Source organism: Taudactylus pleione, unplaced genomic scaffold (genome assembly GCF_031769625.1).
Source record: "Taudactylus pleione unplaced genomic scaffold, aTauple2 ptg000289l, whole genome shotgun sequence".
In the NCBI taxonomy this organism is placed as follows: domain Eukaryota; kingdom Metazoa; phylum Chordata; class Amphibia; order Anura; family Myobatrachidae; genus Taudactylus; species Taudactylus pleione.
The window spans coordinates 1,812,442-1,825,873 of NW_028284691.1; the positions used below are offsets into that span (position 1 = coordinate 1,812,442).

The window sequence follows — 13,432 nt, forward strand, 5'->3', positions numbered from 1 at the left end:
AAATCCGAGCTCCGAACCGTGGGATGATCCGAACCGGGACTGTGTTTGACTCTTTACCCCAAAGTGATTCCGAACTCGGACTCGGTTTGACTCGAAACGCCTAAATTCGGTTGTTGTCGGTTCTCTGAGAACCGGACCCGCACATCTCTAATATATTTAGTTTAACTATGACTATAGTATACAGAGACATAGACACATATAGATACTGTACATAATACATTCGCAGTACTTACATGCTGAAATTAGTTATAAAAGCTGATTTTGGCAGATCCACATCAAACAAGACTTCCTTTGACACGTTGGCTCTATTAACGGCTCTGCTCCTGATGACATTATGGGCAAAGCGTAATATCACTTTACTGCTGATATCTATACTGTAGACTTCAATGTCATCCACCGGCTGCATAACACAGAACAGTTACATTAATTGGAGCTAATTATTACCATATGCAGGAGTCACAGCACAGTCATCTTTCTGTGTGAATTGGGAGGTTTATACTCTGATTGTAACAATTCACTTTCTTTATGTTACCCAGCTCCAGAATGATCTCACTGCTCACTTATCTGAATCCTATGATAACTGAGGGCGATATAAGCTGGAAGGGACATAAACTCTGTGGTTTGTGTGGGATTTGGAATGTAGAGCAGATAACTGGGAAGTATAATGTAGGGCAGGGGATAATATACTTTATAATTATACACAATATGCCTGATTCTGAATCGCACACAATGCAGTTGTTGATTGAGTTCAGTGATTATTTGCTAATACATGGGTATGCAGTAGCGTAACTTCATCCAGGTTGCCCGGAGGCAAGATAAATGTTAGTGCCCCCTCCCCTCATTTAAGACCAGGTTCATCTGATTTATCATACAGACACTATCTTGCTTGAATTGTGAATCTGGATGGAGTGCTCCCCCTTCCTCTCCCCCAGCACTTACCCCACCCCCATAGAGCTTGCAGTGGCAGTGCACACTTACTACAGTATGTTTTTCAGACGTTGCTGCTCCCCAGCAGAGACAGCCGTCGGCACCGCGCTGACTCACAGTCCTGTCCACTCCAGTCCCGAGTGAAATCAGCCGCATCCACGCTGTATGTATATACATTGTCCGTGACCCGGCCCGGCCGCACTGTCTCCTGGCTCCATACTCGGGCAGGCTCAGGGTCGCGGTCACATGGCATGCGACGTCCGCGACCCAGAGCATGCAGTCAGGTGGTCACAGAGGAGGAGCTACAGGGGTCAATGGAGGAGGAGGTACCCCCTTCATGGTTGGCGCCCAGTGGCAACTGACTCCATTGTCTCCCACAGTTCCGCCACTGTGGGTATGAAAATCCCCAAGTACGCACAAAGGCGCCTTTGCATTGTCACCCACAGTATCAGAGATATCTTGGAGAAGACTGGACATTCCTGGGCGGTGACTGAGAGATGGCTAAACAGGCACATGGAGATGGTCTGTGTTATGGGCGTGTTATGGGGGGTCCTGGGCATGTCACAGAAGTGTTTGTGTACTCAGATTCTGAAAGCACTGGTGCAAGTAGATGGTACTGCCAGGGTCGTAACTAGGGTGGTGCGACATGTGCCATGGCACAGCACCCCGCAGGGCAGGGGGCGCTGTTCAGCGGTGCCTGTCAATTTTCTGTTTGACAAGGAGATCGTAAGTGAAGTGCATGAATGCCGTATAAGAGGATTGGTGTCCAAATCAATTTTCTGAAAGTATAGGTGTTCTATAAATGTTACAAATATGTACGTGTTACACACATGCGTGTGAGTATGTATGTGTGTCATGTGGGAAGAGGCATCATACTGTAAAATGTTTGAACTTTGTTTCCACAGGCCAGGGTGGGGGAGGATAAGGGGGGCCTTGTCTGTTACATGTATACGGAGCCCCACAATTTGTGATTGCAGCCCTGAACACAACCACAGATTCCTGACCCAGGTGTTACCAGCACACCTCGAGTACGATTGCTGATGATTTCAGCTGCCAGCACAGGGTACATACATAGATCTCCCTGCCGCTAATATTTGCTGCATATACACTACAAGCAGCGCTCTTTCTATACCTGCAGGTGGTGATCTACACTGCCGGCACCAGGCTTGTGCACGGCTGCTCTGACCGACAAATCTTGCTGCAGGTGCAGCGTCACCAAAGCTCTCCTACCTCTAGAACTGGTGAGTTATACTGCATAACTATTGTGTATCATCACTGCAGCCACTGGTTTCACACTGTATTTAGTAGTGGCACCTGGATAATAGTGGTAAAAAAAAGGGATTAGTACCCTTTCATTATCGTATGGGACATATCAGATTTGTCATGCCCCTTTACCCATTATGCCACGCCCCTTTTTTGGGTGCATGACTTATGTCCCTATTTTTAAAGTGGGGGGAGGCGCAAATGCTCTTTCTGGCTCAGGTCACCAAAAAGTCTAGTTACGGCTCTGGATACTGCCGATGTTGGCATGTAAAGAGGCACCAGGTGGTATTGCAGCATGTACGGACACTGAAAGAGGCCATCTCAGTCTTTGCACATTCACCCTATTTTTTCTTCCTGGACAGAACAGGAAATACATCACCTAAATGGATTTTGATCATTCTATTTAACCAATATTAGAGTTAAATGAATGTAGCTTTCATGTAAATGTTATGTTTTTCCTAGTCTAGAATGTAAGCTATGTTATGTTCTGCATTTCTTCTCTTTTAAACATAACAAAGCCTGCACAGATCAAACTGATCTGTGCAGTGCTTTAAATCAGATTGAGGGTGGATTCATACCTCTATTTGACAGTGAAGTCTCATATAGGGGACAGTCCAACAAGGTTTTAGACAGAAAAACAATTATGGGTATCACTGGCGCTTTGCAAATCCTGTATTTTTGGGCAGCAACCCCCCGGCAATGTCCAGCAGATTGTAATAGAAGGCACATATGAACCTTAGTAAATTTACCTCCTAGGGCAGTGGTTCCCAAACTTTTTTGAATCACGGCACCCTAGAGTGTCAGTAATGTTTGCACCGCACCCCTAAGTTTAAATTTGTTATTGAGAAATTCAGAAAAAAATCTAGTAAAATAGTAAATTACCTGTTTGCTTAGGTTTAGCTAGTTAAAGTGGTGGACAGGTTTACATTTCTGTTTGTTCACATAATTACATTACATTTACCATAAATAATTTGATTTGGTACTGGACCACCAACCTGAGGCACCTCAGCAAGTGTCCCAAGGCACCCCAGGGTGCCATGGCACAGTTTGGGAACCACTGGTATATGTCATTTACATGCTTCATGTAAATTGCATGTTACCACAGTGTGAGCTATTTCTCTAAAGGCGGGAATCCACTACCCGATTGAAATGTGCGATTGAACGATAACGATATTGTTGCCGTTCAATTGTTCATTAATCGTTCACAAATCGGCCAAGAAAATGTTGAAAATGACCAACGATGCGCGCTCCTGCTGATCGTTTTTGACATCTATCATCGCCTGAACATCCTGGTCAATCTGCCGATAATGACAAATTGCCCATGTTCAGGGATGAGGGAGGGTGCCTACACTGAACGACTGATCGTTCAGTGTAGGCACAGCACAGACTGTGAAACGACTCCACGATTACAATGTCGTAATTGTGCAGTCTTTTCACAGTCTGCTAGTGGATGTGCTCCTTAAGGCAGAGGTTCTCAAATTCGGTCCTCAGGACCCCACACAGGTCACGTTTTACAGATCACCCAGCAGGTGCACAGGTGTATTCATTACTCACTGACACATTTTAAAAGATCCACAGGTGGAGCTACTAATTTCACTTGTGATTCAATGAGGAGACCTGGAAAACATGTACTGTTTGGGGTCCAGAGGACTGAGTTTGAGAATCTGTGCTCTAAGGCAGTGGTTCCCAAACTTTTTTGAATTACTAATCAACAATGTTTTCACGGAACCCCTAAGCCAAACATTTGTTATTGAGAAATTCAGAAAAAAATGTAGTAAAGTAAATTGTGCTTACTTGTCATACATAGGGTCTCATTTATCAATGAGTTTTATCACTCACAACGATTGATGAAATTAGTTGCGTATGATAATTGATTCTCCAGCCCAGTCAGCTCCCAACTGTCTTGTGTTTGAAAAATGACAGTTGGGAACTGATTGGCTGGAACACCATTTATCATTCGCAACGAGTTTTATCACTTGTTGTGAGTGATAGGGCCTCATTTATCAACAAATTTTTTGTTTCAGTTATGTGGTAGTGGTGGACAGGTTTGTGCTTCTAGTTGTCCACATATTTACATTACATTGACCATAATGTGATTGTTGCTGGACTACCTACCTGAGGCATCCCTGCAAGTATCCCGAGGCACCCCAGGGTGCCATGGCGCACAGTTTGGGAACCACTGCACTAGGGGGTAAATGTCAGCCAGTAACTTGAAGGTATTGGTGAAATTCCGTCGCATTTGCCCGATGTTTTAAAAATCATTTAATAGGCAAAACAGGTAGGGTTATACCGTATATAAGGGGGCTGCCAATTTAAAGTTGGTTCTCAGTCTTTTGGAAAAAAAATACCATTAGTTAATAATAAGATGGCAATCATGAGAGTATCATTTTGAGTCTTTTTCGAATCATGGTTATTACCCCCCCGTCTTCAGGAAGTACAAAATAACATAAACAATTTGGAGGCTTAAGTTTGTATAAATAATCTAATGTATAAATATGTAAAAATAACTCAATGCATTTTTAGGAGGGTGATATGGTTATAAAAAACATACATTTTGTAACATATATTAAACAGATTATAGATAAAAGAGGGGGGGGAGAGAGAGAGAAAGACATGGAAAGAGAGGAAAAGACAGTTACTGTAGATGAACAGACAGAGGCCCTCATTCAGAGCCGGACGCAATTAGCGCTCGCTCGTCCTGAAAATAGGGGTGGCTATTCAAATGAACCGTTCGCTGTTTGCGGTCTGTTCACGCCTCTAGGTCTGAACGAGCGAACAAAACTTGCGGTCGTTTTTTGGGAAACTACGCCCCCTGGCCGCTCGCATCCTACGTCATGTCCGCTATTTATTAGATTAATCGAGTACATCGAACAGGGTATGAACTGCTCGCTATTCTTGTGGTCGGTTTTTGCTACCACAATTTTGCGAGCAGTTCTGGCTATAAAATAACCCAGTGACGTGGTCAATGACGCTGCTGTATTAATTATGCACACCCATAAAACACCCGTTTTGACCTTTAAGCACGCCTGCGATCGGATCTCCACTCCCCGTTTACAAGCACCTTCCCCTGTTACCACCCACATACGCCTCATTCTGTCACTCAAATTAGCAGGCATTCACTATTTTGCGAGCACATGAATTTCGACCGCACTGACTGGTTCGCGCATGCGTATAACGATCCGTACGCATGCACAGTTGGCCAAACATCGCTTGGAGCGAACGAGCTGCCGCTTACGAGTGGCTCTGAATCAGGCCCAGAGGGAGATGGAATAAGAGAGGACGGCAGAAAGTGTAAAATGAGAGAAGAGAGATAGGAAGATAAATAAACAATAGCTACAGTTACGTATGCAGTTCAAAGTTTATATGCATTTTCCATGCTTGTCACCCGGCGAATGGTGGGTCTAAAATACTAGTAAAATATTTATTATTGCAATATTTCCAATATCCTTACCTTAGAGGCATTTAAGTCTTTAAGTACAGTATGTGTCTTACCTTGTCAGTGCTTCTTTTCTATAAATGAAACAAATAAAATGGAAGTATTAAATAAATAAATATATATATATTATATACACACATTGTACATATATAATTTTAGCCTCACGTTTGATAGTAACATTTTTTTCTTAATATAAACAGCCATAGCAAATGTAAAAAAATGACAGTGTACAGGGTATTAGGAAATTACTATAATGCGCATGGGGGAAATTGTAAGGAGAGAGCACCCTGCTCTTTTTTTTCTGTCCGGGCACTAAGACCCTTAGACTACCGACTACCTCTGTCCTTGTGCATTACTGCGCATGTGCTGCATGTCCACACGTACTCAGCTCTGTCCTCCATGCTGGAAGAACATGCCCCTTAGATTCTCCAGTATTTTCACAGTAATACGTTGTTACACAAGCCTGTGACCTCACATAGATTCACTGCACCATTACCGCAATGTCGCTGCCTGTACAGCAGCCAGTGTGTATACTCCACTGCCACCACTGTATGTACAGGCACAGCTGTGTGCTCCCACCTGTTACACACAACCTGCTCTCCCCTATATGATCCTGGCTGTATCTTGTACATACACTATATACTGCTCTGTGTACCTGTTGAACATACCTGTTGCATTAACTATAAACCTGTTCTGCCTTGTTGATAAACCTAAGACCTGGTTAAGTAATCAACCATCTATACCATCTATTGGGTCTACTAATTGTTTATGGACCCAGGCCACAAGGCTCCCAGGCCATCAGATTAAAGATACCAAGAACATGGCTACAGTGACATGGGATCAAAGCACCTGAGTGAGTACAGAAAAGTCCTTTATTTACAAGTAAGGGTGACAATGTACAGGCAGGGCCAGATTAACAATGGGGCGGATGGAGCTACAGCTCCAGGCCTCCACATAAAAATAGGCCCATCATCATGGCAGGATGATGATGACCAGCTGCCCACACAGTTGCCATAAATCATAAGTATTAAACAATTATTATTACTCACAAAATTATATTTTTCTGTATTTAGGGAGACAGTGGGGCTGTACTTGGCTCTGGCCATACCCAAAGAACATTGGTCACAGCTACCCTGCTTCTTATAATAGGCCCTCGAACATTTTCAGCTCCAGGCCCATGTAGTCCTTAATCCGGCCCTGTGTACAGGGCAGGAACAGGCATGAACTTTGTCAATATAGGGCCGTATTCAATTTGAGGCGTAAAGTCCGGATTCGCGGTAATTTACCGCCGATGACATAATTATCGCCTGTTTTCGTTTTCCTCCGTATTCAATTTGAAAGACTTTCTGCCTAGGCGTTAAGTCAATGCAATGTAATAGGCTGTAAAGTATCGCCTATGAATGGCAGGCGTTAAAAAGCAGAATTGGGGTTTTGGGGTGCAAAATTTTGGGAACCCCCGTGCAGCCTTCAGACAGTCCCCCAAAGGTAATCTGTGTCAAAAAGCAAAACAAAAACAAATTAAGGGCACCCCAAAAAATTTACTTTGAAAAAGGTGGGGAAAAAAAAAAGTTGGGGTACAAACTTAAAAAATAGCGAACTTTACTCTGGGGGGGTTCCCAAGTATGCCCCAAGTGTTTTTTTGATTGCAGATGTTTGAGGAAGGAGGGTTTTTCACAATTTTTTAAAGTTACTTTAGCAACTTTAAAATATGCTGAACCCCATTTTCAAGTACCCCAAATTTGATGCCCATAGTTGTTTTGCCCCCAAAAACTTCTAAATGCTCTTCTGCATCACCTTATTCAAAGCCGCATTTATGCACCTGCCGCGGCTATTAGAAACCCCGACTTCCTTCAGTAGTTAAAAATGGGTGTACCCATAGTGATCCCCCATGCCTACACATCTTTAGGGGGGTCCCTAGAATATTTCCAGAAAATTCCTGTTTTTTAACCTGTTTAAAAAATTTGTAAAAAGTTACAAAAAAAAATGACATAATGTCTCCCCCCAAAAGCCAAACCAGCCCCAGGCCCGACAGCCAATCAGCGGCCGCGCTGACTGTAGAGCGGCCGCTGATTGGCTCCGGGTACTGACAGTTCCCACGTGGTGTGACTCGCCCACGTGGGAACTGTCAGTAGCCGGAGCCAATCAGCGGCCGCTCTACAGTCAGCTCGGCCTCTGATTGGCTCTCGGGACTGCCAGCTCCGTGGATGTGCCGTCATAGCTAGTTCGTGCAGTCATTCTTTTTTTTTGCCAAGTACGTGGATTACTGCGGAGACTAGCTCCAGGATATAGGTGAGTATGATTTTTTATTTGCAGGGCCATGTTTTTGGGATATTCTATGTGGACAAGGGGACAGATTCATCTGATATAGGTAAGTATGTGAGAATGGGTAGGTGTGTGTAATAAAGTTATACTGTCACGGTATGTGTGTTTTGTCTTTTTTTAATTATTTATTGTACAGTGGAATTACAGGTGCCGCATGTCTGCTAGCACTTGTAGTTCCACAAGTGCAAAATGGCAGGCATGCTGGCACTTGTAGTTCCACTGTAAAGTACAATAGTGTTACATTATTTGGCCCCCCTATTACTCCCATACCCACCAAGCCAGGGGTATGGGGATGAGCCCCAGGCTTCATCGTAAGTCTGTGGTGCTCGGGAGAGGGGGGACCCTTTTTTGGAAGGTCCCCGACTCCCCCGAGATCACCGGCTTGCGCTGGCCGACTTGGGGTGTAATGTTTTGGACCTGGAGCCCCGGTGATTGGGTCTCCGGGCTCTGGCATTACACCCCAGTCGGTTGGGTCTGGTGCTGGACTTAAATATAGGGGATGCCCCACGTCTTTTTTGCCCCCTATATTTAAAACCAGCACTAGTCCCTGCAGCCTGGTGTTGGTTTCTAAAATACGGTGGAACCCTACACATTTTGGTCCCCGTATTTTTAGAAACCACCACAGGCTGGCAAGCCTGGGGCTGGTTTGGCTTTTGGGGGGGGACCTTATTTCATTTTTTTTGTAACTTTTTACAAATTTTTTTTACAGGTTAAAAAAAACGGGAATTTTCTGGAAATATTCTAGGGACCCCCCTAAAGATGTGTAGACATGGGGGATCACTATGGGTACCCCCATTTTTATCTCCTGAAGGAAGTCGGGATTTCTAATAGCCACGGCAGGAAAAAAGCTATTTGAAAACCCAACGTTTTTTTGCAGGCAAAAACAGGGGTACCCATAATGATCCCCCATGTCTGGACATCTTTAGGGGGGTTCCAGGCATATTTCCCAAAAATTCCCGTTTTTTTATCGGAAATGGGGACAAGGGTCATTTTTAAAAAACAGGGATAATTTTTTAATTAACTATAGCAAGTGAAATAAAGTTTAGATTTGGGGTTTTGGGGTGTAGGCTTATAAAAACTAGCCTGTACTTTTGGGAATGCCCCCTTAAAATGAAATGTTGCAAAATAAAAGGTAAAAAAAAAAAATCGGGACACCCCAAAAAAAAAATAAAAAAAATTGGGTGTTACAAAATAAAAAATCGTCAAACAAAAAGCCAAACTAACGAAATTAATACTGGTGGGGTCCCCAAATATGTGGCAGGTATTTTTTTTATTGCGCAGAGTAGCGGTAGGTGTATTTTTGCAGAATTTATAAAATTACCTTTAGGGACTTAAAAATATGCTAGTTCCCATTTTCATGTACCCCAAATTTGATGGGACCACTTTTAAAAACGAAAAAAAAAGCGACATGCTCTTCTGCATCACTTCTTCAATGTCGGGAAAAAAAAACACCAGCCGCGGCTATTTAAAAACCCCGACTTTCTTCTGCAGGCAAAAACGGGGGTACCCATAGTAATCCCCGAGGTCTGGACATCTTTAGGGGGGTCCTACAATTATTTCCCAAAAATTCCCGTTTGTTTTCGCCGATCCAAGTATCGCCGAGTGCCGTTTTCGCCTACTTTCAAATTGAAAACGGGGATACGCAGGCATGCGTGCGATACTATAACGCCTGGAAAACAGGCGAAGGCAGCGTTAAGTCCGGGCCGCGTTAAGTTAACACGGCTCGGCTCAAATTGAATACGGGCCTTAGTGGATTCAGAGAATTTCCTAGTAGTAGCTATGGAGTCATGTGCAAACAAGGGATCAACAGAGGTTGTACGGGCCAAGCTTCTGCAGTCTCAAGAGTGCATACCTATCTACTGATACTAATGCGGAGAGATCCACTCTTTTGTCAAAGGAAAAGACCCAAGAACAATTGCTTTAAATGTCACAGAATGGAACATGTAAAACGAGTGAGCCAAGTGGTATTTTATCATGCAACCGTGATAGAAAAAATTGGTGTGGCAATGTATGAACAGTCAGTGGCACTAACCATTCCGACAACTGCAGCTGTCATTGGTGCACCACACAGCATTGACCCTAGCTGTCAGAATATGCAGCCAGGGACTGTGCTTACAAATAAAAATAAAGTTTTTTTTTTTAATAACGGGACAGGTACCACTGGAGAGATAAAGTGCGATTCGCCGGAGAGGTAAGTATATTTAATACATGTTGTCGGTAATTGGCCCTGCTTTGCCTCGATAATGGGAAAAGCAGAGCCATAGAGGATTTCTGTGAATTTCATGATTTCCTACATGAATGAATTGCTTTTTGTACTACACTTCAACAATTTCACATATGACAACCAGCATTAGATAAATAAAGCCAGGTCCTCCAAAAACAAAATAGACAAAGAATCTCTTATCCTTAGGGGAAATCATTGACGGAAAGGAAATTATATTCTTTGGTGAAGAATGAAGATATACAGTATAACGAAAATCAATTAAAAACAACAACTCCATCGCTCTCTTTGGAGGAGATTCCCCAATTTATGGGATGTATTAAGACAACTCCCTAGAAACCACTAAGAACAGGAATCATGCAGGGCTTGCAATCACATTCTATTATGGTTGCTCATGTTCTGGAACTTGGCTGTGATGGAAACCAAAACTAGTCTGCTTCATGACTAGAGGCCTGATTCATTACGGATCACTATTGCGATCGCAACTGCGATTACGCATGCAGTCTCACTGTGAAAATATGCTAATGATTGCAATCGCAATGCTGTCGCAGCCAAACATAAGGACGCCCACTTTACCTTATACACATCCATAATACTTTGCAAGTCTGCGAAGCCACCAGTAACATAGAGTACAATTGCAGCCTCATGCACACTGGCTGACCTTACTCAGGAATTGCTAACCTCATCGCACGCAGCAAAAGCCCAAACTGCAAATGGCTAATCTATGCATGCCCTTGTAACGGCGTTCAAGCGCACTGGCATGCCTGCGTTTCGTCGACCACTCCCCCGTCACCACCCCCAAACGGTCACTTCCTGTCAGTCACTCTGCAATGGGTCTGTGTAGTCACTGGACTTTTGTCCAAGAAAGATTATGTTTGTCCATAAAGGATGATGTTTTGCCTCTTTCTTAGAACCGAGGTTTGCGGGAAAAATCCAAATTTGGTGGGAAGATCCAAACTAATCTGAGCCTGCACATTCCTATATATAAGGTTATCATATATATTCATATATATCCAACTACTATAACACTGAAATCTTAATTATATCATACTTTATATCTTCAGATAATGATTATATTAATATTGATTTGTTATGATGGAACTCAAGGGTACTGAACACTCCTTCCTGGAACATGTATCACCAGACTAGTCCATTCCAGTTACCTAAAAGGAAACACCAGCCTGACTACAAGACCTTCATCAGGGAATTGGTATGACATACCGCCAGACTTAAGCCCAGCGGATGAAATACTGACGCCGGAAGTCCAGCAGATTAAGATCCCGACGGCACCTGGTAAGTATCCTAACCTTCCCCTCTTCCTCCCCTAACCCTCCCTTAAGGGTGCCTAACCCTAACCTCCCCCCCCCAAGTGCCTAATCCTAACCTCCCCCCAGGGGTGCCTAAACCCAACACCCTCTCCCCGCACACTAAACCTAACCCTCCCAGGGGGGGTGCCTGACACTAACCTCCCCCCAGGGGTGCCTGACCCCAACCCCCCTTTCCCCTAGCATAATCCTAACCCTTCCGGGGGGTGCCAAACCCTAAGTCTCCCCGGGAGTCACTAAAACTAACCCCCCCTTCCCACGGTTAACAGGTCCTGACACCAGGCATACCTACATTCGGTATGCCGGGCGTCGGGATTTCGGCGTGGCTCTGATGATAGGCGTCGGTATTTAGACGCCTATCATTAGTCCCATGTGGGGAATTCACAGTCCCATGGCGGCATTTCGACCGCCGGCTTCCTAACTACATACCCTTCATCAGTACTGATCACTTTTCCTCATAGAAAAAAAACACTGTTAATAGAATAGGTTACCCTTCATACACATTGCCTGTGTGTCCCTGCAAAGAGATCCTCTTTAATTATTACTATGGTATATCATACATATACGCTGCTTAAGTATCACTGTTGTAGTAAGAGGTCTCTTTAACATCAATTTTAGTATTTCACCGTTCCATGTATTACCATCCCATATGTGCACGCAGGGGGGGGTTTCTGAGTACCCAGAAACCCCCCCTCAAAGACCAAATTTGTTTGCAATGGCCACGGGCCACTCGCTTGCGGGCGAGACGGTGCTGCTGGCTGCTGCTCCTCAGAGAGCTCTGATTGGCTTTCTGCACAGGAAATGGCAGAGGGAGGTGCTACACACGGCAAGCAGCAGCTCCGATCACATGGACTATAGCGGCGGCGAGGTAGGTGTGGGATGTGTGAGTGTGTGGTGTGATGTCTGCCGACCTGATTGTAGTGAAATAGCAGATTGGCATATTACATTTTAAGGGGGAGCCATCCTTTAAAGTCACATGTCTATTGTTTTGGATGAGGATGTGTTGGGGATAAAAACACTAAAGCAAATGGTGTGAGCAGCACCATAAAGCCCAGGTTTTCAGTTTGAAATAATGTAACAATTTATCTTACAGATGAGATGAACCTCTTTATTCTGGTTGTTCAAGATAGATGCTTGTGTGTGTGTGTGTGTGTGTGTGTGTGTGTGTGTGTGTGTGTGTGTGTGTGTGTGTGTGTGTGTGTGTGTGTGTGTGTGTATATATGTATGCTGTGTGTATGATATATGTATGTATGCTGTGTGCATGATGTATGTATACGAGGTATGTCTATAAAATAACGAGACTGTGATTCCACCTAGTAAACAAAGCAGTCAGATCCGGTTCTAACTGCATACATAGTAACCTTGATCCTGTCTGAACCTGCATGACAAGCAGCAACACTCTATGACGTTCAGTTGATTGTGAGTCGCCATTTAATTTGGTTGTGCTTTCTGTAGAGTGCCAAAAAAATGCTAAGTATAAAAGTTGAACCACGTGTCAATATGAAATTTTTAGTAACATTTTTTCCATATCAAGGACGTAATTTTGCTAGAATGGGTTCCAGAAGGCACAACAGTTCACCAGCATTATTATAAGGAGGTTTTGAAAAAGCCAAAAGAGTCAGAAAGAAACGGCCGCAACTGTGGAAAAATGGTTTCATTCTTCACCAGGACAATGCGCCTGATCACATAGCACTTTCTGTGAAGCAGTTTTTGACCAACAATCACATTACTACACTTCAACATCCTCCATATTCGCCCGATTTAGCACCTTGCGACTTTTATCTTTTCCCAAAAGTTAAATCAGTGCTTAAAGGGACACATTGTGAATCAGTTGATGCTGTTAAGAAAAAAATGGCAGATATGTTGAAACAACTAACAGAAATTGATTTGCTCCATGCCTTCCACCAGGGGAAAACAGGAATACAGCGATGTATTAGT

General features: G+C 43.7%; 1 protein-coding gene across 1 annotated transcript in view; it reads right to left on the bottom strand.

Moving 5' to 3' along the window:
- The window catches only part of LOC148511925 (inter-alpha-trypsin inhibitor heavy chain H3-like), a 185,317-nt gene that overhangs the window by 166,945 nt on the left and 4,940 nt on the right, over positions 1-13,432 (bottom strand). Inside the window, 2 exon segments of the mRNA XM_088482492.1 lie at positions 234-400; positions 5,683-5,700. Coding sequence (XP_088338618.1) covers positions 234-400; positions 5,683-5,700 — 185 coding nt within the window.